Source organism: Phodopus roborovskii, unplaced genomic scaffold, assembly GCF_943737965.1.
Source record: "Phodopus roborovskii unplaced genomic scaffold, PHOROB, whole genome shotgun sequence".
Classification (NCBI taxonomy): domain Eukaryota; kingdom Metazoa; phylum Chordata; class Mammalia; order Rodentia; family Cricetidae; genus Phodopus; species Phodopus roborovskii.
This window is the reverse complement of record NW_026126407.1, coordinates 43015705-43038422: the sequence shown is the minus strand read 5'-3', so window position 1 is coordinate 43038422 and position 22718 is coordinate 43015705. Positions and strand designations below refer to the sequence as shown.

The 22718-nt window shown below is 44.9% G+C and overlaps 1 protein-coding gene across 1 annotated transcript in view; it reads left to right on the top strand.

Moving 5' to 3' along the window:
- Slit3 (slit guidance ligand 3) overlaps positions 1–22718 on the top strand; it is a 561683-nt gene that overhangs the window by 369008 nt on the left and 169957 nt on the right. Inside the window, exon 5 of the mRNA XM_051180959.1 lies at positions 7648–7719. Within this exon, the coding sequence (XP_051036916.1) occupies positions 7648–7719 (72 nt within the window). The remainder of the gene's footprint in view (positions 1–7647; positions 7720–22718) is intronic.

Sequence of the window (22718 nt, the reverse complement as noted above, 5' to 3'; positions counted from 1 at the left end):
ACAGTACCACCTATAATTCCAACCAGTCATCTGAGAATCTGTACCCTGTTCACGCTCAGCCACATTTTCACCCCGCCATGATTTTTTCATAGGCCACTTTGAAAGACGAAGCCTAAGTTCCTGATGAAGTCAGACTGCATTTCCAGAAGTCCTGGGGATTCAGGCTATCATCTTTCTCCCAAGTTCTCAAAACTCACTATAATTTTGGGTCCTTAGCAAAAGACAAATTCATAAAACCAGTATGCATTTAGAGATGGGCTTTCCTCTTGTTGAAAAATAAGTAACATTAAAAACATTGCTGTCATTTCTGGAGGTGTGTGGGCTATATTTTATGCTTGTCAATATGTAGGAATCTATTTCTTTGTGTTGAGGTTCCGGAAGGACCTGTGATTTGTCCTGTTTGCTTGTGTGTGTAACGCATAGTAGGTCTCCAATTCATCTTTTCTGAAGGAAATATAATGTAAACTGACATTCAATCTACTGCTCTTAAATACCTGAATGATAAAGAAAGTTTCTGGTGAGTATATAAGGAAAGGCAGGATACAAGTAGCCTTATTGATACTTTGCATTCACTTCTTCATTTCAAGGTAGAAGGTGGTGAAAGCAGAAACACAGCTGGAATGCTGGTAAGGGATTGTGGGTCATTCCCCTGCCCCCCACGGACATACTTTGATTCTCTGTGTAGCTGAAGTAGGTGGCAGTTCTTCAGGAAATGATTCCATTCCGCTATTGTCGTTTCCCTACGACAAAGGATACCACTGACTAGACATACCCAGCTGGAGGGAGCCAGGCTTCTTAGCTGAGACATACGCTCGCTGGTTGCTCATTTGATTTTGACAGTGACCCAACTGCAAATATATAATCTTGCTTATTAAGATAAATTGCCTGCAGGAGAGATTTACCTATTAAGATAAATCTTCCCTGAAGTCCACACAGTAAAATCCCCAGGGAATAATTTTGCCTCCAAGTCTGTCCTTCCTGCCACATAGCATCAAGTAAGGAAAAACAATGTTTTCTCTTTAATTCTCAGAGCAAAGTGATTGGTCACGGGAATAGCATACATTAGGAGTTGAGGGGCTTCAGGTATGAGGGCAAGGTTGGTTTTATATAAGGAGGGGGGTGTTGAAACTATGAGAAATGTTAGGTTGTTTGTCAGAAATCTTTAAATCCCTTCAATGGGTTTTGATTGATACGTTCATTTCACCAATGGGAAAATTCCCCGCTACTAGGCAGAGAATATAAAAGTAATTTTAACATATATTCAGGCCAAAGAGAATGAGAGTGGTAATCCACCACCCTGATCCCAAATTCAATAATAGGTCCAAATATAACACTTTTTATATCATGGCCTACTTTAGTTTGGCTAATCGAGAGTTGATGAATTTTTTAAATGTTACTGAAAAGGCACCTTTGAATAGTCTCCTGTGCAAAGGGATTGAGGCATTGTACAAAAGAGTTATAAATCTCACTGGCTGCTTCTTGTGTGGGCTCTTAATTCCTATCTGGGGTTAGTGATGTTTCAGTCTGCAGCCAACTTCCTGGTTGAGAATTGTCTTTGAAGCTGTCTAACCATTGGATTGAACCCTCTAGGTTGTCTCTTCTGGTACTGGCTTCCATTCCCAACAGCTTTGGACTTAACTGATTAGGCTCATAGCTAGGAACTCTTCAACAATTTGCCCTGGGTTGCACTCACCCTTACATTAAGGAGGGTAGCAGAGACTGGAAGTGCCAGTTCTCTTGGGTGGTCCCTAACAAAGGATTCTCTAGAGCTTGGCTACTAGAGCAAGTCTACAGCACCCTTGATTAGAGAAAAGCACTCTTGGGTCCTTTGTCCCTCAGATCCAAGACCAAAGGCTGAGTGAGACCTTAGTTAAGTTTTCCTTTATTTCCTTCTCCGTACACACTCTCTGTCATACTACTCTCTGTACTGAAGGCCTGGAGGGCTTTGTTCATCCACTGTTTAACCTTGGAGTCCTGATTTCTCAGCCAATTCAATCTTTTTCTCTTTGTCTCTTTCTTTCTTCTTCTTTTTTTTTTTCTTGTATTGAAAATAATTTTTTTTTTCATAAAATATATCTGATTGTGGTGTCCCCTCCCCTACTCCTCTCAGTTCCTCTCCATCCCCCCTCCCATCTGGGTCCACACTCTTTCTGTCTCTCCTTAGAAAATAAACAGCCATCTAAGAAGTGATAATAAAATAAATAAGATAAAACAAAAACAAACCAGAACAGACAAAAAAAAAAAAAAAAAGACAAACAGAAGAAAAAGAGCACAAGAAACACAGAGACACACGTGTCTGCACACACAGCAATCTCATAAAAACACAAAGCCAGAAGTCATCGTATATACGCAAAGACCCATAAGATTAAAAAGAAAATAGCCGACTCAACAGTATGAGACAAAGAATCTCCAAAGATGCTGCTGAGTTCATTTTGTGTTGGCCATCTACTACTGGATATGCAATCTACCCTTTAAGAGTGGATGGTTTCCCATGAGATCCCCCTGGAGAAAACTTTTTGTTTGCCGGTGGTTAGCAATTGGAGATAGCTGCTGGGTTAGGGATGGGGGATCACCTGTTCACTTCTCCTTTCAGCTCTAGGACCCCATCTGATGCAGACCCATGGAGGCCCAGTGCATGCTGCCGCAGTCTTTCTGAGTTTATTATGTGTGTCTGTAGAGCTCTGTTTAGAGGGCCTTGTTTCCTTGGTGTCCTCCATCCCTTCTGGCTCACACACTCTTTCCACCTCCTCTTTGGTAGAATCTCCTGAGCCCCGAGGGGAGGGATTTAATGGAGACACCCCATCTAGGACTGAGTATTCCATGGTCTGTCACTGTGTGTCTTTGTATTTTCTCCCATCTGCTGCAGGAGGAAACTTCTCCGGTGAAGGCTGAGCAAGGCACTCACCTGCCTCCCTAGAGGGTCTCAACCTTTCTCTTGAACCAATCTCTATTGTTTAAGGCAGAATGAAATGATCTGGAATCAAATATGGAGAGTCCTTTGTAGATTCTAGACCAGGGAAGTGTTTGTCTCCCCCTCAGATTTCATGGAAGGAATACTCATAACACTAGTGTGTTTTATTCTGTGCTCAATTTTAAGTGTGTGTCCTGTAGGTGATGACTGGGAACATTTTTAGCTACATAAATCCAAACCTAAATGAGGAAGAAACCAAGGAAGTAAATGTACCATTTGCGGAATGTTCTTCGTGCTCCAGTTACCCAAAGTGCTTTGCATGTGTCCATGTTTTGTTCCCACAATTGAGGAAGCTGGTAAACCATAACCCCACTTGAAGGATGAGAAGACTAAGCCAGAGAGAGAACTGAAGCAACTTGAATGATCATACAACTTAGAAGTTGCACTGTGTTCTCCAGAAACAAGCATTCACAATGATTCTGGACATTTCACCCATAGTACAAGTTTATAATTATTGGGTTTGAAACCTCAAAGCATACTCACTCCTATTCTCCATTCCCCATCCCCAGTCACCACATGTAAATTGCCCTTTAATGCAGACAAGTTGAAATGAGTGTCCCCAAAACAAGTGTACCTATTGGAGTATTTCAGTTCAAGTCCCACAGGAATAGGGGTGGAAGCAAGGACTGTCTTTCACTGTTGCCCCGAGAACAAAGTATGGCTGACTGACATTGCTGGGAGAGCCCCGGAAGCATTTCAAAGGCTCCTCTGGAACTAGCAACCTTTCAATCCATTTATCAAAGTGTCCACGGTTCCTGTTTCAAGGTAGATGAAGCAATAATAAATTTGCCAAGAAAGTTAATCTGTGTCCAAAGCATTTTAGTAAATTAAAAAGGTTGCGGGAGGGCTGGCTGGATGTGGGATATGTCCATTCTTGCCAACTCCTATTTGACTTACTGTCTCCTTAATAAGTCCTCTTTGGTCCTGTGTTTTGGGATGGAATAATCAGTCGGTTAATCATTTTCTGGAAGCTGGGAAATGCACTTTAGCTAATGCAGTTCTCCTTAGCTTTCTGAGGCCTAATTATTTAAAAAGGCATCCTGATCCATAGCCCACTTCCCAACCAAGAAAGCCTTCCCGACCTGCCATCTTTCTTCCTGGCACCCTAAAAAGCCCAGCACACTTTGCACAGTCCAATCTTTCTTTAACCTGTGCCTTCCTTCTGTTTAAGAGGGGGTGGGGAATGCCATTCTGGTCACTTCTGCATGTTTCTTTATCTTAGGCACTACAACCCGAACAAGCAATTGGCCAGAACTAGGCTCTTAGGCATCATGGATAGATTTTGTTATTTTTATTTAATTGTCAGCCAAAATGGTTGCTCTTGTCTCTCTCAAGGATCGGACTTAACAATAGCTCTGTGCTCAGACATCATGCTGAGATAAACACACTATTAGGGAACCTCACAAAGGCCCTGTGATAATTGTGACGGGATGGTTACCGAAAACGAAGCACCCAGCCCTGAGCCCTCCTCCACGCCCCATCAGTAACACCATTAAATCTGTCAGTTTGTCAGCCCACTAGAGGTATTTATGAAATCAATATACAATCCTGCAGATGCATGACTGCGGCATTGTTAGCCATAGAAGAGAGGCTCAATAGAAAATAAAATTAATAAAATTTACAAGCAGATTGTCACGGGGAGCAGATAAATTCCCTACGATAGACTGTTTTTACTCAGTTGGGACAGGGCAAATATAGTGACAAGGAGACGGGAAAGAAAGCCTTTTACTGAGTTCTTTAAAGTAGAAACAAAGCTGGGTACATTTACAGGAAGGATGTGGTAATCAGAAAAACCAAAGCAGCTGTTTCACCCAATACAGGATTTAGCCCGAGGGCTGCCTGTGAGAGCTGTCTTCCCTCAGTACACCATCTCTTTCTGTTTAAGTACCACGGTGCTCTCTTCATCACCCCACACTGTGAGGCAGAACTTCTGTAAAACCACTATGCTTCCCCAGTATGTTTTGGTGTATGTCCTGTTCAAAATTGGTTATTGTCCTTTCTGGAATAGGTGCCACCTCTTCTAGCTTCCAGCAGTGGATAAAGCTGTCAGTTCTAAACCTTCTTCCTATTTGATTTCTTCCCCTTTCCCCTGATTTTTCTCATCAGCCATTTATCAGACATGTGGCCAGACCTCATCTCCCTAGCAGCCAAAGATAACAGCAAAGGCTGAGAGGGTATTGGAACAGGGGCTTGTAGCCTGGAGACCAGGCAGAAAAGACTGGGCCCATTGTGGCTGCGGGAGCCTCCAGTGCTGCCCAGATGCCTGGTGGAAATTGCATTAGTCGGATGACAGGACCTGGGCCCCTCTGTGGAGGCTGATGGAGAACAGCCGAGTGGCCTGGGTGACACTGCCTGACCTCTGCCTGTCATTGTGGGCTTTTGTTCAGCGCCCTGACTCCAGGCTGGAGCCCTGCTCATTGAATCAGGCCTGGCTGGGGGAGCCTTCAGCAGACCTCATTATGCATCAGAATTTACTTATGTCAGTTGTAGAAAGGGGAAGCTGAATTTGAGATGGGGGAGCTTCTGCTAGGCAGCCCCAGAAGTGTCTAGGATTCATAGGTACACCCTATCCTAACAGTAATCCTTAGTTTGGAGCCTGAAAGTAGCCCAAGGCTTTCCCGGCTGTCCTGAAGTTCAGCTAGCTGCTCAGAGCATGTGTCACTTATCAGCAGGTGACAGGGAAAGAAAAAAAAAAAATGCATGTCTCGCTTCTGCTTTCTCATTTCCCCTCCTCTTCCATGTGTGTTTGAAGACCTCGGTGGCTTTGGAGGTGGTGCCCTCAAAAATCAGCATGTGAGCATCCTTCCCAAATCTGTCTTTAGGTAAACTCAGCAAGATTGAGTTTAACCTGCGGCCAACAAGTTCCCGCTGTAGGACCTTGTGCCGAAGAGATTCCTGAGAAGTGTTCCCATCGATGTGGACAGAGAAATGTGTCTTAAGTGTTTCCATTTTTAAAGAAATTCTTGCCACATTGTATGTGTGTGTGTGTGTGTGTGTGTGTGTGTGTGTGTGTACATGTGTGTACATGCTGTGGCACATACATGAAGGTCAGAGGGCAACATGTAGGAATCAGTTCACTTCTTCTATCACATGGGTTCCAGAGTTAAAATTCAGGTTGTTGGGTCTGGTAGCAAGTTCTTTCCCTGCTGAGCCATCTTGCCCATCTAACCCTAATGTTTCTCCTCCTCCTCCTCCTCCTCTTCTTCTTCGTCATCATCTCCTCCTCCTTTTTTTTTGAGGCAGAGTTTCTTTGTAGTTTTGGGGCCTGTCCTGGAACCAGCTCTTGTAGTCCGGGTTGGTCTGGAACTCACAGAGATCTACCTGCCTCTGCTTCCCCAGTGCTGGGACTAAAGTTGTGTACCACCAACACCCAGCCCTAATGTTTCTTACACATGACAGGAGTTGAGTCAACATCACCTTACCAATCACAATTATACAATGACCATACAATTAGATGCTGTTCTGCCATTTAAAAGGTTGGCATTGATGTTCTTGGTTAAAAACATAGACAGATGTTCTCAATATAGTATGTGAAAAATGGCTTAGAATATGCCATATGTTAGGAAGTCATGTCAATGAAATATATGTGCTCTGTGTATAATTGTTAGCAGTGGTTATGTCTGTGGTTAGATTTTTTCCCCTCATTATTTGAGGAGTTTTCTTTTCAAAATACCAGGCATTTATATTTGTGTATATGAGTATATATACACCTTTTATAACTGAATAAAAGCACAGGGGGCCAACAGCCTGGCAGTGCAGTATTCACACATGCATCCCCTTCCGACTGTCCTCTCTGTAGATGCTCCTGCAGTGTGTGGCTGTACAGAAATAACCTTGCTGCTGCTTGCAGCGTTTGGCAGAGCTGCCTCATAAGCCTGGGGCCCTGATGGGTCTTTATGGATTGATTACTCACTGAGATCCAAGCAGGCTTGAGGTCTGAATGAAAACAAATGCACGTGTTTGGTCTAGCAAAAATAAAAATGAAACCAGAGAACAAAACAAACCAAAAAAAAGGGGGGGGGGCTGCATGATTCTTTGGGATGGAAATCAAGGCTCTAGGGGATACTCAAATCTTGGGTTGGAGCCAGCCACACACTATACTCTCCATACCCACTTTGAAGCAGCCACTGTGTTGGCCATCCCTCAGTGCAGAATGAGGGGTGGGGCCTCCATTTTGGATGGGGTGTGTGGAAATGCATGAGAGGCCCTCTTCCTTAATCAGAAAATTCAGTGATCAGGTTCAGTTCCAATCCCAAATGCCAAGAGCAGAGAGGACTTCCTGAGATATAGGAGATTGAGTGGTGTTGACCTTGAGTTGGGGAGGGATGTCTTGGGGAGGGGAGAGTAAGAGTCTTCTCTGGGAGGTGCCAAAACTAAATGGGGTACAGTGTGTGTCACAAATAACCTGGAGTCTTGGCTCCTGGCCTGGAGGTGTGAGACCACCCACAGTGCCTGCCCTGAGGCAAGCTGCTCCCCGCCTGGTAACCTTTCTGTGAAAGTCCTCCCTTGTAGAACAATGTACAGGCTTGTAACAGCCAGGGGCCTGAGACTAAACAGCCCCTCAAACACTTCTGGTGGGCAGGGCTGGCAGCCTCCCATGGTTTTGTTATTGTAATGAGATGCAGAGAATGTGGTCTCAGTCTTTAACTAGTTTGCCTTTTCTCTTCTTGTTTTAGAGATCTGAGCGAGAACCAGATCCAGGGCATCCCGAGGAAGGCGTTCCGGGGCATCACAGACGTTAAGAACCTGTAAGTGTTGTGTTTGTTGCTTTGGTGCAGATAGGGCTCACTTGGGCTCTCTGGCCAGGATAGGAGTTGCATGCAGTTAAGAAACTGGAATGGAAAGGGAAGGAAAGAAGGAAAAGTCTCATAGTATTCAGTAGATGCAAAGCACTAATGTTGATGGTGGGGGTGACGATGATGACAATGATGGTGCTAACCTCTTGTTATAAACTGACTGGTCTCCAGCCCCTTATGAGAGAGCATTAGAACTTGTGTCCCAGGACCTTGGAGACACAAGTCCAAATCCATCTCCACTGCAAATGCAAACAGCTCTCCGCAGTTTGACCATGGACACATCCACACACTGTCACCACAGTCCAGAGGCAGATTGGTTCCAATACTCCATATTTGAACTTACCTAATAACTGTGATCCTTTCATGTGTGACCCCACAGTTCCTGGTCCCTGCCTTTGGAAGGAGTGTGCTTTTTCTGTAGTCACTACCCACAATGCCATACTAAGGGTTCAGAGCAGTCTTGGAGCTGGACACAGAGATACCACCTGATTGGGTTGAGCCAGCATGTCTGCCTACCCACCTCCTTCATTAGCTTCAATTCCATCTAAGTGGCCTTGTAAGAAACTAAAAGGGGAGGGGAAAAAATCTACAACTGTCACATTAACTGTCACTTTCCCATTTAACAAATGGGGGGTTTAGTTTACTAACACAGCCAGGGAGCTGGTGATGGTTTCCAGATGCAGGCCAAGCCATCTGCCTCCCCCACCTCCCACCCTGGGGGGGCTGGGGCCTTGTGAAACCTTTGGTGTTTAATATGCAGAGCACACAGAGGGTGTGGACAGCTTTGAAAGTTGAGGGACTAGGAGGTAGGGATGACTTTGAAGGGCCTCTGGGAACAGTAGGAGTCAGTGGCACAGGTTCCCAGAGGACATGAGTGCCTCTGTAGACAGGTGTAGCCCTTACATGAGACGGAGCTCTGGGCTGGAGATGCCAGTGACTAGCAGAGCACAAGAGCAAAGCCCTGTTTCTTACCCAGGGCTGTCACCTTCACCAGCTTTTCTAGAATTTTGTTTCTTGGATTCTAAAAACATAGAACTGCCATGAACTCAGAACCAACACATAGTCTTAATTAATATCCCAGACTGTAAGGACAAGCGAAAAACAGAAGTCCAGAGAAAGATGATAGCTAACATGATGTCCACCAGCTTCCTGATGACTGAGCCCCAAGTTAATATGTTTCTACATACAAAATGATCCATGTGGTCCCATGGTGGTAATTTTACATGGATCAGTTAACAGACATACTGTAGTCATGTATAAACAGGGCTGTGTAATTGTCAACTGCATTTATTATTCTCAGGAAAGTAAATGGGTCCCACGGTGGTTCCTAGAAGAGGAGTTTGGGGAACTTTACCTTCCCCTTGGAATATCTGTAACCATGCAAAAGCCTCAAGAATGAAAGCTTCAAAATTCCCAAGTCAGTCCAGCAAATGCTGCTCGGCCTGTCTCCAAGATGGAGCGTATGCAAATACGGAACCATCTTCCTTTATCTGAAAGGCTTGGGGCCAGAAGTGTTTGGAGTTTCAGATTTTGCAGGTTTTTTGAAATGTTTGTACAAGAGACATTGTAGACACAGGACACAAATCCAAACACAGAATCCATCTGTTTCATATGTACCCCACATGTACTGCCTGAAGGTCATTTACATACAATAGGTGGGTTTTGTTTTGAATTTTGTGCATAAACCATTTTCTGGTATGTAATTTTCATTTGTGGTGTCCTGAGGATAGGAAGAAGGGTTCAGAATACAGGTTCTCTACCTGGCTATGGCTCGGGACCTGAACACAGGACTTTTCCTCTCTTTGGGTCACATTTCTTACCTCTCTGCGCTTCTGGGAGGGGAGGGGAACAGACTCGTCACCTAAAGGAAGAGCTTTTAAAAAGAAAGGAAAGAAAATTAATGGTGGATGGAGACCTTTACCCTCCTGTTCAGTTAGCAATGTACACATGGGGCGAAACCTGTAAGGGCCCAGAAATGTAATTTCTGATTTCTAGTAGCTTACTGCATGACCAGGGACAAGAAAGATGTACATTGAAGAGGATGTTCAGTAAAATGCTGATAACCTGAAAACTTGCAAAGGAGTGGCTGAGCAGAGTGAGGGGCTGTTGGAGGAGGAAAATAGTTTTCCGCAACACAGCCTTCAGGTTAGGAGCACGGCTTGGCTGTCTGATAGAATTATGTATGAATTTCATCTGTTTTGGTAGTGGGTCTGTGACCTTTGGTAAATGCCTTGACACTTCTGAGCGTGGGTATCTACCACTGTAACATGAGGCTAATAATTGGTCTTACCCCCTAGGGATTTTGTGAAGGTTAATAAAATAATGCGTATGAACAACTCTGAGCAGTGCTTGACACATGGTGGTGTTTCCAGAGTTCTACCTGCTGTTGCCTCTGCATTCCTTTGTGACCGTCATAGTGTCGCAGGCTGTATTTGTCTGAGCCTAAGTGATGCTTGGAATTCACAGAGTAAACTAGACAAGCAGGGCAAACAAAACTGAATAAGGGGGGATGTGTCCAGGGGCAGAAACAGAGATACCTCATGAGGCTTTTGTCCTGAATATGGACAGAAGGGAATGTCTGGGGTCAGAGATGAAATTCTCTGTAGTCCAAGGGCATAAGGGCTGGAGCTTAGGAGGGAAGTGAAGAGATGAACTAATAGGAGGAGCCAGTAGGGACCACACCAATAGAATTTGGTGTTTGGTGAGTCCTCAGAAGCTAGGGAAAGAAGTATGAGTTGAGGAGATCCAGGCTCAGACAATACAGTGTCAGCAGTTCTCATCCATGCATACATCAAGATAAAACGTGAGCTCCTGATGAAAACCATTCTGGGGTCAAGCAGCGGAGAGTCATGTGTGTGGGTCTCCAAGCTCTGCCTTCTTAGAAATTCTGTTTTGTGGAGACTGAAAACTCAGGAGGCGGAGCCAGGCCTGAAGGATCAGGACTTGGGTTGTCACTGTGTCTTCATGGACAATGGGAACAGATCATCCATCACCTGTTTGCTAGACAGTGGGGGAGTCTGCCATCCTGTCTTGGTCTTTCCGATTGAGGGAACTTGACAAAGCTGTACTACCTCTCTGGACCCTCTTGATTTTAATATGAGGGAGGTAGATCAAAGGATCCTATAATCCCAAGAAAAGAAGCCATGGGGGTAATTGGAGGTGTAGGACAGGCACTGACAGCAAATTCACAGAGTGTTGATATCTGGGCAGAGGTGGTAATGAAGTGGGGCATTTAAATATGCATCTGGGGGTGAGGGTACACCTTGGTAGTAGAGCACATGATTTGCATATGCAAGGCCTCAGTTCTATTTCCATCACCACTCTGAGGAAGGGGAAGGGAACATCGCCCATGGGCAATAGGAGGCACTTTCCAAAGGGAAGTTTGCAGAAGACCTGTTAAAGAAGCACTACACCCAAATCACTCACATGCTACACCCAGATCACCCTCATGCTACACCCAGATCACCCACATGCTATAACCAGATCACCCCACATGCTCCACACAGATCACTCACATGCTACACCCAGATCACCCACGTGGAGCTTGTTGGCCTCGGGAATCATGAATAACCACATTTCAGGCTTAGTAAGGAACAGCCCTGACTTCAGTCTATGTAAGAAGAAGCTCTGGACCCTCCGCTCTACACTGATTTTGATCTATTGTGTAACACATGCTCTGAAGACAACCTACTGGAGTGCGGTGTGTGAATGATATGTGAAAGGACATCTGATTGGACCTATCCATGACGCCATGGGCTGGATTGTGAGGAGAAAAATCAAAGACTGGCTGGGATTTTTTAAAAGGAAAGCTCTGTAATGTTCCCTTTGCTTACCCTCACGTGCCTTTCAAAATAAAAGGGTTTGTTGAAACCCCATTTCCCATTAATGTGGGATTTGGTAACAGCTGGCAGACAAAATTAAGGCTAAGACTGTGTAGCCAGGCTATAGTTAGTTTTCTGGCCAGCTGTCCTTGAACTCCAGATAGGTACTACCCTTGCTCTTCCCTTTGCAGCCATCCCAGCAACAGGAAGAATGGTGCTGAGTAGCTAAATACGCTACTCCAGAGTGCACCCAGGCGAGGAGGAAAGCACGTGACTTTTGTCCCTTTCAAAACAAAGGCAGCAATGTCTGAACCCTATGGAACTGTCCAGCCACTCCTGCTGAGGAGATTGGTACCCTACCCCTCCCCCACCAGCAGAGGGAAGCCCCTAATCTGGTCCTCTAGAAAGGATAGTCATTAGACAATGACTCCACTCCATGCAGCCGCTGGAAGCTGGATGTAGGTCTTGTTCCATTCTCCACATCCTGTCTGGAAGGATAGGAGTTTGAGGCTGAAAAGAAAACAGGCAGTTGCTCAAACAAACTTATCTGGAGAAGAGGCAACCTGTGTGCTGTCCTTCACCGGGGCAGTATTAAGCACCCACTATATGCAAGCATCTAAATAATGATGCAGCAAGAAAACAAGGAGAATCAAAAAGACACAGAGCCAAGGGAGAGAGAGATGACTTCCGAGATGACAAGCCACTATCCAGTAGTGAGAAGACTCAACCCCCCTACAAATTGTCTTAAAAAGAAATGTCCCCTGGCCCTGTCTTTCTCGGCAGTCATGTTTTCCTCTGTTTTTCAGCTTCTATTTGCGAGGACTCTGTAGGACACGCATTCCAGAAGGGAAAATCAATAGCCCCTGTCTCTGCCAGCTAGCAGAATTTGGAATTGACGGCCTGAAAACAAAGCCAAGCAGGCAGTCTTTGTGTTCTCTAGTTAGGCTGTGCACAGCCTCCACCAGAGATTAATGAGAGCTGTCTCCGCCCCACAAGAGGGTGACAGAGGAGCAGGTAGGGACACTAGCCCCCATTCCTTAGTGGCATCTGTGTTAGCAGATCATTCTGTCACTGTACCTGGGCCAGCACCTGTACTCCTGGTCACCCCCAACCCAAAGCTCTGTGATCTGTGTCCCTCGGCTCAGCTCTTGTAGCCTTCCTGGTTCATCTCCATCCCTTGGTCATGGCAGCATCCTGCCTCAGGACCTTTGCTCTCTGTTCCAATTGCACAGGATGCTGTGCTCTGGAACTGTTACACATCCACTCCTAATCCTTCGGGTTCAGACCAAAGCTGCCTTCCCCACCTCTACTGCCCTCCATGCTTACCCCATTACCAGTATGTTTCTTCAGAGCACTTATCCACCCACCCCTGAAATGATCTTGCTCATTTGTCAACCTGTTTCTGTGTCCCACAGAACCAGCCTGTATAGACCAGCCTGTCTCCATCACTGAGATGTTCGCAGTGGCCAGGAGGTTCATGGCCCAGGGTGAGGGTGGTTGAAACCATCAAAGACACAAATAGGTTCACTGTCCGACTAATAGTGCTGGTGGATAGATATTACCTACCAGAATCCACATGCAAGTGTTCCCCTGTTGAAGACAAAAATAATGTTACAAGAGGAGAAAGACCATCCTTGTACTTAGAGAGTTCACAGCTTAGGAAGAGGATGGACTTATGGACTAGCATGTATAGAACATGGTCAAGGGCTCTGTCATAATTAGCTTCAGTTGCCATCTCAGCACATCTATGAAAAAGGAAACTGCAGCCAAGGAATTGTCTCCCTTGGATTAGCCTGTAGGCATTCTGTGGGGCATTTGCTTGTATAGGAAGGTCCAGCCCACTGTAGGTGGTGCTATCCCTAGCCAGGTGTGGCTTGGCTGTATTAGAGATAGCTGTGTGTTAGCCTGGAAACATGCCAGTAAGCAGCTTTTTTTTTTTTTTTTTTTTTTTTTTCATGGTTCCTGTCTCTGATCATTCCTTAGTTCCTGCCTTGGCTTCCCTCAGTGATATAACCTCTAAGCCAAATAAGCCTCCTCAAGTTGGTCTTGGTTGGTTTTATCACAGCAACAAAAAGAAAATTGACAGGTTTCATTGGGCATAAGGGAAAAGTTGTGGAGACTCAGGAAACCAGTCTGATTTTCTCTTCACTCTGGAAGTGGCACGTGTTAGGCTTTGAAGGATCAGTAGGAGTCACTCAAGACCAGTGTGGTCCTAACAGAAGGAACAATGTGTGAAAAAAAAATCACCAAGCCCACAACATCGTGGAAGAGTCAATGATGTCAGAGATGTGTACCTGGACACACCCAGCAAGAAAGGAAAGGGAGAGATAAGATTAGAGCAGATAGCTGGGGGGGAGGGACTTGTGAAACTGTCACAGAAGAAAGCTGACTCCAGAGCCAGTTTGGAGGACAGAGCTTTCCAGAAGAGGATAAAGCTGGAGTGGCCAGTATGGAGTTTGAAGACAGTGGTTCAGAGGTTATAGGGAAAGCAGACATGGGGGCTACCTGCGTTGACTTTGGTGTCTGCAACCAGATTATCAACTGGAAGCAGAGGTGGGCTTTGTGCAAGTCACCTCCACAGATGCTGACACATGGGGACAATGCCTATCCCTCCTGGGGATGCCGGGGTGTGAGTGAGTGAGTGAGTGAGTGAGTGAGTGAGTGAGTGAGTGAGTGTGTGTGTGTGTGTGTGTGTGTGTGTGTGTGTGTGTGTGATTTCCTGTGAAGTACAAGGCAATATTTCCCAAAGACCCAAAATGTGGATCATGCAGCTTTTTCTGCAGTGCATTCTCCACCAAGTGTGCTGGCTTCAGATCTTCTGCTGCAGTAGCCTTCCTGCCTCCCTCCCTCGCTCCTTCCCTCCCTCGCTCCTTCCCTCCCTCCCTGACTCACTCACTCACTCCCTTCCTCCCTCCCATCTCTCCTTCCTTCCTTCTGTCTGTCCTTTCATCCTTCATTTCTTCCCTCCCTCTTTCCTTCCAGCCACCCTCCCCTCCCCTTGTTTCTTGCTTTTTCTCTTCTATCCCCTCCCCCCCCACACACACACACACCACCCGATGCACTGTGCCCTTACTCTTGCCAGGCTGGCTTAAAGTCAGTCCTACTAATTAAACAATGCTCCTTCCCTGTTCTGAAGAGTAGCTGTCTACACAGGGAGATGGCTGCACAAAGAGCAGGTTAATGTAATGTGATAGCTACCCCTTTCTAGCACCACCTATGTCTGTCCTGTGGCTAGCAGTGTGAGTGCTCCTTACATACCGGCTGATAAGTTAAATCCCCTGAAATGAGTAAAACAATAGAAGAGACAGGTAAATTAGACTGGATCAGTGTTTCCCACGGGCGGTGGTGGTCAGTACCCCAGGAACTCTGCCTGGAAGTTCCGTTACATGACGCCACAGTCATAGCTTTATGCACTTTATTGTCATCCTCTGCTGCTGGCCTCTGTGTTGTTTCTTCTCCTCTTCCTCCTCCTCCTTTCTTTTCCTCCTCCTTCTCCTCCGTTTTATTTTCTTGTATGTTACATCCCTACCTCAGTTTCTGCTCCCTCCCCCACCTCCCCTCTCCCCCAGACCCACCACCCACCCCACTCTACCTCCCCTCAGAAATGAACAGGACTTCCCAGGGACATCACTCTGTATTTCTACTAACACACCGACCTAAGTTGTGTTTGTGTACGGCTGTCCGTCCACAGTGGCCTGCACGGTTTATAAAGACAAGAGATCCCGTTTGACTTTGAAGAAGTAGTTTTCTGCTTGCCACAAAGTAGGTGCACAATAAGCAGTGACTACTGGGTAAATAAATGGATGACTTTCAGCAGAGACTCTGATGTATAGAGAAGAGCCAAAGCCCTTACTGGGAAAGTATGATTATGTCTTAGAAGCAAAGAATGAAACCGAGGCAGTGAGAATAAGCCCCGAGAAGCCTTTGCAGTTTTCAGGATAATGGAGACCATTATTCTTGATCCAGCATTAAAATTTATTATCCAGGACAATTTTTCTGTGGGCCAAGTTAAAAAAAAATCTTGTCACAGATATTTAACCCCCTTAAGCACAAAGTCCACAGGAAGCAGTGGGGTTTAAACGAAGATCCAGGATGGAGTCCTGTCCCCAGCTCTCCACCTTGCCAAGGGAGCATAGGGCCTGCAGGCCCCTAGACTTGGACCCAAGAGTCTTATGAGAATTTTGCTGTTGGACGGAGCACCTGCGTGGAGATGTTTAGATTGAATGAGAAAAGGGCTTCAGAAGAGATGAGTATTCCTGAGGACCTCACACTTAGAGTCTGGCAACTAGTGGTGCTCTGATCCTTAGTCTGAGTGGTGTCAATCTAGTGTACTGATTAAAAAGAGGAGTCTTAGAGCAAGAGAAAAAATAATGAGGATTTGGTTCCCCAATTCTAGATTTTCTGTTTGCTATCCCTGTACTTTGGGCAAGTTTATTAACCATTCTGAACCCTCATCTTCTGCTGTGTAAGACATTTTAAAAGTAATGGTGAAGAGTCAAGACAGGAGGCTGTGCACCTCTCCTTTGTGTAATCCTTTCCGGTCTACACAACATCCTTGTGTCATCTAGTCTAATGGCCCCACAGTCTGATAAATGGCAACTTTGTTTTCCTTTAGACAGAGATGGAAATGAACCCTGAGAACTGTTTCTAGGCAAGAGAGTGGGAAGACTAGAAAAGGCTTCCGGGATGAGTGTGGGCACAGTTAGTCAGGACTGGGAAGGCTGTCAGTCCGCTACGCTGGATGGAGTAAATCTTGAAGGAAACAATGGATCCCAGTCAGCTGGAAAAGTATGTCTCCCTGCTCCAGCCAAGACCTGAGGAAGGCTGTAACATCCACCAGTGGCAAGGGTTCCTGAAAAGGCTAAGATAGCTCCAAACCTATCCTTATTATTTATTTATTATTTTATTACTAGACTATGTAATTCTTATTTTATTCCTCCACTCACCACTTTCATTCATTTATATATATATATATATATATATATATATATATAGAGAGAGAGAGAGAGAGAGAGAGAGAGAGAGAGAGAGAGAAAGAGAGAGAGTTAGTTTCTGTAGACCAGGCTGGCCTTGAACTCAGAGATCCGCCTGCCTCTGCCTTCCCAATGCTGGGATTAAAGGTGTGCCACCTTGCCTGGTAGGGACTTTGTTGTTCTCAAGAACATCCTTAGGTCTGTGTAAAGACAGCAAAATATGTAGAGAATCTCCCAATCCTTGCAAGCCTCATCTCCTTGAATATACAGAGTGATTGCAAATGCAGTTACTAAGACCACTGGTTTCTAGTGAGGTTCACTTAATGTTGTGTATTCTGGAGGTATGGACAGATGTGTAGCAGCCGTCAATATCAAGCAGGAGTGTATTCAGTGCTCTAAAAATCCCCATTTCTCTCACTCATCCATCTTTCCATTCCAGGACCCCAGAATAGGTGCTTCTAAAGTGCCCATAAATCACTTCATGTTTTCACAGGCCTGCACAGTAGCTTATGTACATGCATTTATAATTATTATATATAAGCAGCATATATATGTGTATATATATATATATACACATATATATACATACATATATATATATATATATATATATATATATATATATATATTCCATTAAAACAGGAATCTTAAGATCTGGGAGATGATGTTCTCAGGAGTAGAGCAGGTCCCTAGCATACATGTAGCCCGAGCATTCAGGGTGAATCACCAGGACTAGACCTAGTTTGAGTCACTGGCATTGAAGTCTGTCTCTCAGTGATGACTAGTGATCTAAGGAAACTGCCAGAGCAGGGGTGGCATTCTGTTTCCACCGAGATGGGCAGATGACAGATGAGAGCCATGTTTGCATTCAAACCATGTACCCATGTGATAAGCCTAGTATACAACTCTTTCTTTACACCAGCTTCTATGTGGCAACTGGAAATAATTTCCACTCCTGGTGATCTTGTGGAGAATAATCAGATTTTGTGCTTTCATCCCATTCCCAGAGAATTAATTGGGCTCAGATTGTTACACCTAATGACTGAATATTCCCTTCCTGGGTGAATACATACCAAAGAAGACCATATCTACAGAGCCCTGGCCCCAAAACAGCCCTAACTTTTAAAAAATAATTTCATCACACTCACCTTCATCCAGACCTATGATTTGTGATGGGTCAAAGGAAAAGATAGCCTGTTTCCTCGCCCAGTCCTTTATCCTGTCACCATGGAGGCATAGAAAATGCCTGGTGGTGGTGGCACATACCTTTAATCCCAGCACTCAGGAGGCAAAGGTAGGCAAGTCTATCTGACTTCAAGGCCAGCCTGGTCTACAGTGTGAGTTCCATGACGGGCAGGGCTACACAGAGAAACCCCCCTGTTTAAAAAAAAAAAAAAAAAGGAAAAAAATTTAAAAAGTGCTAGAGGAGTCTAGGAGTACCAAGTCCAGTGCAACCTGTGGCAGAGTGACTAACACTAACACTAACACACACACACACACACACACACACACACACACACACACACACTATCCACGTCCTGATCTCTGGGTAAATGAGACTTTGAAGATGGGATTAAATTCAGAATCTTGAAATTAATATATATTATCCATGATTGTTGATGTGAGTACAGTATAATGGGAAGGATCTTGAGATGAGAAAAGGTATGTTCCAGAAGAGAGAGCAAAGGCCATATGCCTAGGATGAAGACAACCTGGATCTTAGACCACCCCTATTTGCAAGGATTGTCCCTAAGACCCTCCAGAAGGAACGTGATGCTGCCCACCCCTTGATGCTAGCCCACTGAACTTCACGTAGGAATTCTGACCTCCAGGACTGAGAAACTTGTTATTTAAAGGTCCTGATACTAGTGCTGTCTTTCACTTGTCATCAACCCTCTTGCTTCAGTTTCCTTATCTGTTAAACTATTGACATATGGTCAACAAATTGCAAATTTTGGTTAAAAAATTTCAAAAATCCACACATGACGACAATCATTTTGCCTTGATTAGACATTAAAGGTCAACATGAGATTTTTGTTAAACAACGTGCATGGGGGTGGGTGGAGAATCCTTGAAAAACCATTCAGGTCTGTTCAGATGGATAAGTCTGATGGCTTTTTGAAACCATCTTCCATTGAGGAGAGAAAGGTTTAGTCATTGAGGTAAACCCAGCAGCAGAGCTGCCAGGCAGAAAAACAAGTCTTTGGTCCCCTTACTGGGCTAGTTGTCACTCAACTCCAGGGTTGAGAAAGAGACAGGTTGGATACTGATGAGCAGGTGAATTTTCTGGTAAGAACCAAGGGCTTCACCCTTCTTGGGCACTGGTTAGAGATCTTCAGCTTGGTTAAGTTTAGCTCACTCTCCTGCCTCACCTCTTTTCCAGCATTAGTCCTGGATAAACCGCTTTGCATCTTAGGAACATGGCTGGCCCTAGAGAGTCCTTCACAGATCTGCCAAAGAAAACTTAGTTAGCCAGGATCAAACTGCTCTTGCTGAGTGAATAAAGGAGTTATCTGTACAGCATCCCACACAACAGCTTTTAGGACCTGCGATCTGGGTGCACATAGTTCCCCTTCTTCCCAGAAGCTGGTGTTTTATAGCAGACTGTGGTACCAAACGCCACACACCCATACGCAGGGCACCGCAGTGCCAGAGTGAAACAGTTTGGATCTGATCCAAGTGTTCAGCCCTAAGTGAATGCAGTGGGTGTGTTTATTTCCATCCACAGCAAGTCTCTGTGATTGTTATCAGTCTCTCTAGAACTAGTCCTCAAGTACATGTTCCAAAACCTCAATAGCTTTTAATTGTACATGATGAGTCCTTCTGCCAAGAAAGCCGCCTAGCCAAACCATTAAGTGCCATTGGCTAAGATTTGGTGTACACTGTGTGTGTACACATCTAAGAGGCTGCATCTAATTAGCTTTTTGCTATGGACACTGCAATCTCTTTGTGCTCATAGAGAAGACATTTGGGGCGGCTTGGGAATGAAGTATTTGAGGTTCTGATGAAAGCTCATGACTTAGCCCCAAGTATTCCTGTCTCTGCCTGCCCACCACATAGAATCAGCAAAGGTACCCTAAGAAAAGACAGTTCAGATCAAACAGGATTATTCTGTCTTCTTGGTCAGTCCTGAGTTCTGATAGAGTTCCACTGGTTCTTTTTAACATCTACCCAGCTAATCCTCATGACAGCAAGGCTATGATCGCTGCCCACTGAAAATTATAAACCTGTAAGGCACAGAAAGCAAAATGATGTGTCCAGAGTCACAGAGCTAAAAAGTGGCTGAGCTGAGGTTTGAATTCACAGCTCAAATCTGAACTCTGTACCTGCAGCCACTAAATGAACTCAAGGAATTCAGACACTGTGGACACACTTCTGACACAATTGTATATCTTTCTTGTGGCGTTTCATAAATGAGTAGGACTGGGCATTTAGCTCAGAGGTAGAGCACCCACAGGACCCTGGATTTGATGCCCAGTACACACACGCTCATGTACATACAGGTACCAATGACTTCTGCTTAAGAACATGAATTTCTGGTTGTTTTGGGAAATCAAATGTCTTAACAAACACTGGATGTCCTATGTGGCAGCAATAAACTAAAACAGAGTGATAGGTTCTCTCTTCTGTCATTTGTCCTACAAGCTTCTAAACAGACCTGCTCATATGGACACACTTTAAGGGAGAGCCTCTAGCCCACCTGTCCCCAGCAAGACCCAATGCCTCTGATAGGGTCACTGGGGCTTCTCTGCTCACGAGCTGCTGGTTCTCTGGCCCTCTAATGTTCCTCTCTGCACCTTTGCTCCTCAAAGAAAGCCCAGAACAGGGCACCAAGACATGTTGAATGAATTGGAATGTTCTGCACCCTGCCCCCATTCACCCACTTCCCCTGATGGAAAGCATATCATCCAATGGGTTGAGCCTTTGAAAATGTCTTGGGCTTGGGATTTGGTCTTGGGCACTTTCTCTGAAGTGATGTGTCAAAGTTAAACCCTTCAGTGAAGGATTTTAAAACTCGAATACTGCAAGTTGACACATGTCACATGGATACAGCCTGAGTGCTGTCTGAAGAGTAACTGGCTGACTGGAGATGTGGGCTCTGTGATCATTCCAGGACCTCATTAACAGCAGATGCTTTGGGGCCTGGTGTTTAACAGTTTGCATTTTTTAAAGAAATAAAATAACTTTATGTATTAGTCATCTGGTTTTGAATATGTACTCCTAATGCAAAGTCTTTTTTTTAATTATTTGTTTATTTTGGAGTATTTTTGTTTTGATTTGGTTTGGTTTTTAAGATAGGGTTTCTTTGTGTAACAGCCCTGGCTATCCTAGAACTCACTCTGTAGACCAGGCTGGCCTCAAACTCACAGAGATTTGCCTGACCTGTCTCCTGAGTGCTGGGATTAAAGGCACGCACCACCACCGCCCGGCATGTTTATTTTTGTAATGCCGGAGATTACATGGGGCTTTGTGCATTCAAGGCAAAGACTACCAACCAAACCACATCCCTGGCCACAAAATCTAACATTGAATATGAAGGCTGAGGAGTAGAACACTTTGAGAGGCTCTAAGTGTGATCCTCAGCATAAGAGGGAAAGAGGGATCCTGAATCGTACACCATGAAGGTGACATCCAATCACCACAGGTCAGATTCAGCCACAGCTCTGATTAGGATTTACCTCCTACTTCTGGGGCCAGCCTTCTGCAGACAGATCAAGTGCCTAGTTTTTAGCTGTCTGCCTTACAATCAGCCTTAGGTGTTGATAATCTGATCTCCAATAATTTGTTGGCAAGTCACAAAGCCATATTGTATAAATCAATTAAAAACTACACGTATCCAAAGGCCTGGAAAGAGTGGCATTGTTGGTGGCAGTCGAGATGACTGGGAAAGGACTGATTTAGAAGCAGTTGCTCTTGAAGCTCCTTCATACAGACTTGTTCACCATCCTCAGCACAAATGACTCTGAGATGGAACCTTCTGTACCAGGGAACCCAGTCTGTGTAATGTACCTGTCCCATTGCTGAAGTGAGGGATTTTGTTCTGCTTCTAAGTTACACAGCAGCGATCACTGTTACCAACGCACCCCTCACACTTTTTCAACCCCAAAGGGACAAAGCACATTCTTCATCTCCTCTCGTTATTTATTTCCACAAGTTGTTGCTCCAAATGAACTCACTTGTATGGCTGCACTGTCCCCTGCATCACCTCATCCTGTCACCAACAGCCTCTTCTTTGCAAACAGTGGAGAGATGAGAACTTCTATACATTTCCTTTATCTCTGACCTGTTGTAGAATTGCTATCTATTATTCTTGCTTGCTTGCTTGGTTCAGAAGTGGGTATCAGTTACCTCAGGCTGGCCTTGAACTCACTGTGTAACTGGGGTATCCTTCAACTCCTGATCCCCCTGCCTGTATTTCCAGCTGCTGGGGTTACAAGCAAGGGTTTATCAGCCCTCTGGGCCATGCATATGTAGGATTCCTGCATTGTGTTTTGAAACCAGAATCTTCTGCACCCTGTTAGAGATTGGTTTCCTGAGCTCCCTGGATGAATGAGTGAGTCACAGCATCTAGTCAAGGGCTGCGCTTGCACCTGATTTAGAAGCAGATGCTTATGAGACTCAGTCACATGCACTGCTGTTAATGTTCCTCAGCACAGGTGACTTGGGACTTGTATTTTCTCTACCAGGACCTGGTTTGGTGGCTTTAGGGTAAGGACCTATTCTCTCTCTGCCTGTACAGTCTTTGGGGCTGAAATGGAGAAGCATCTGAATTTAACTGCCCTCCCCACTGATGCTTGTTTTGTTTTTGTTTGTTTATTTGTTGCTTTTCATGAGGACTCAAGATTGCAGATGATTAGATGTCTGTCTGGGCAGTGGTTAGGCGATGACACAGCATTTCAAATGTTGATTGTTGTTCTTTGACCAAGTGTTGTAACAACCCAGCAACCCAGTGGGGTTGGCAAGATTGCCAGTCTTGAAGACAAGGAAATTTAGCCTCGGCAAGGTTGAGTGATCAGTAAGTTGTGCATCAGGGTAGAAATATAACCCACATTGATGTTACTTGGGTTATTAATGATTCCTAAAACACTGGTGGAAATCAGTCTAGAATTAAAACAAGAGCAAAGTGACTGCTCAGGCCTGAGGAAGACAGGGTTGA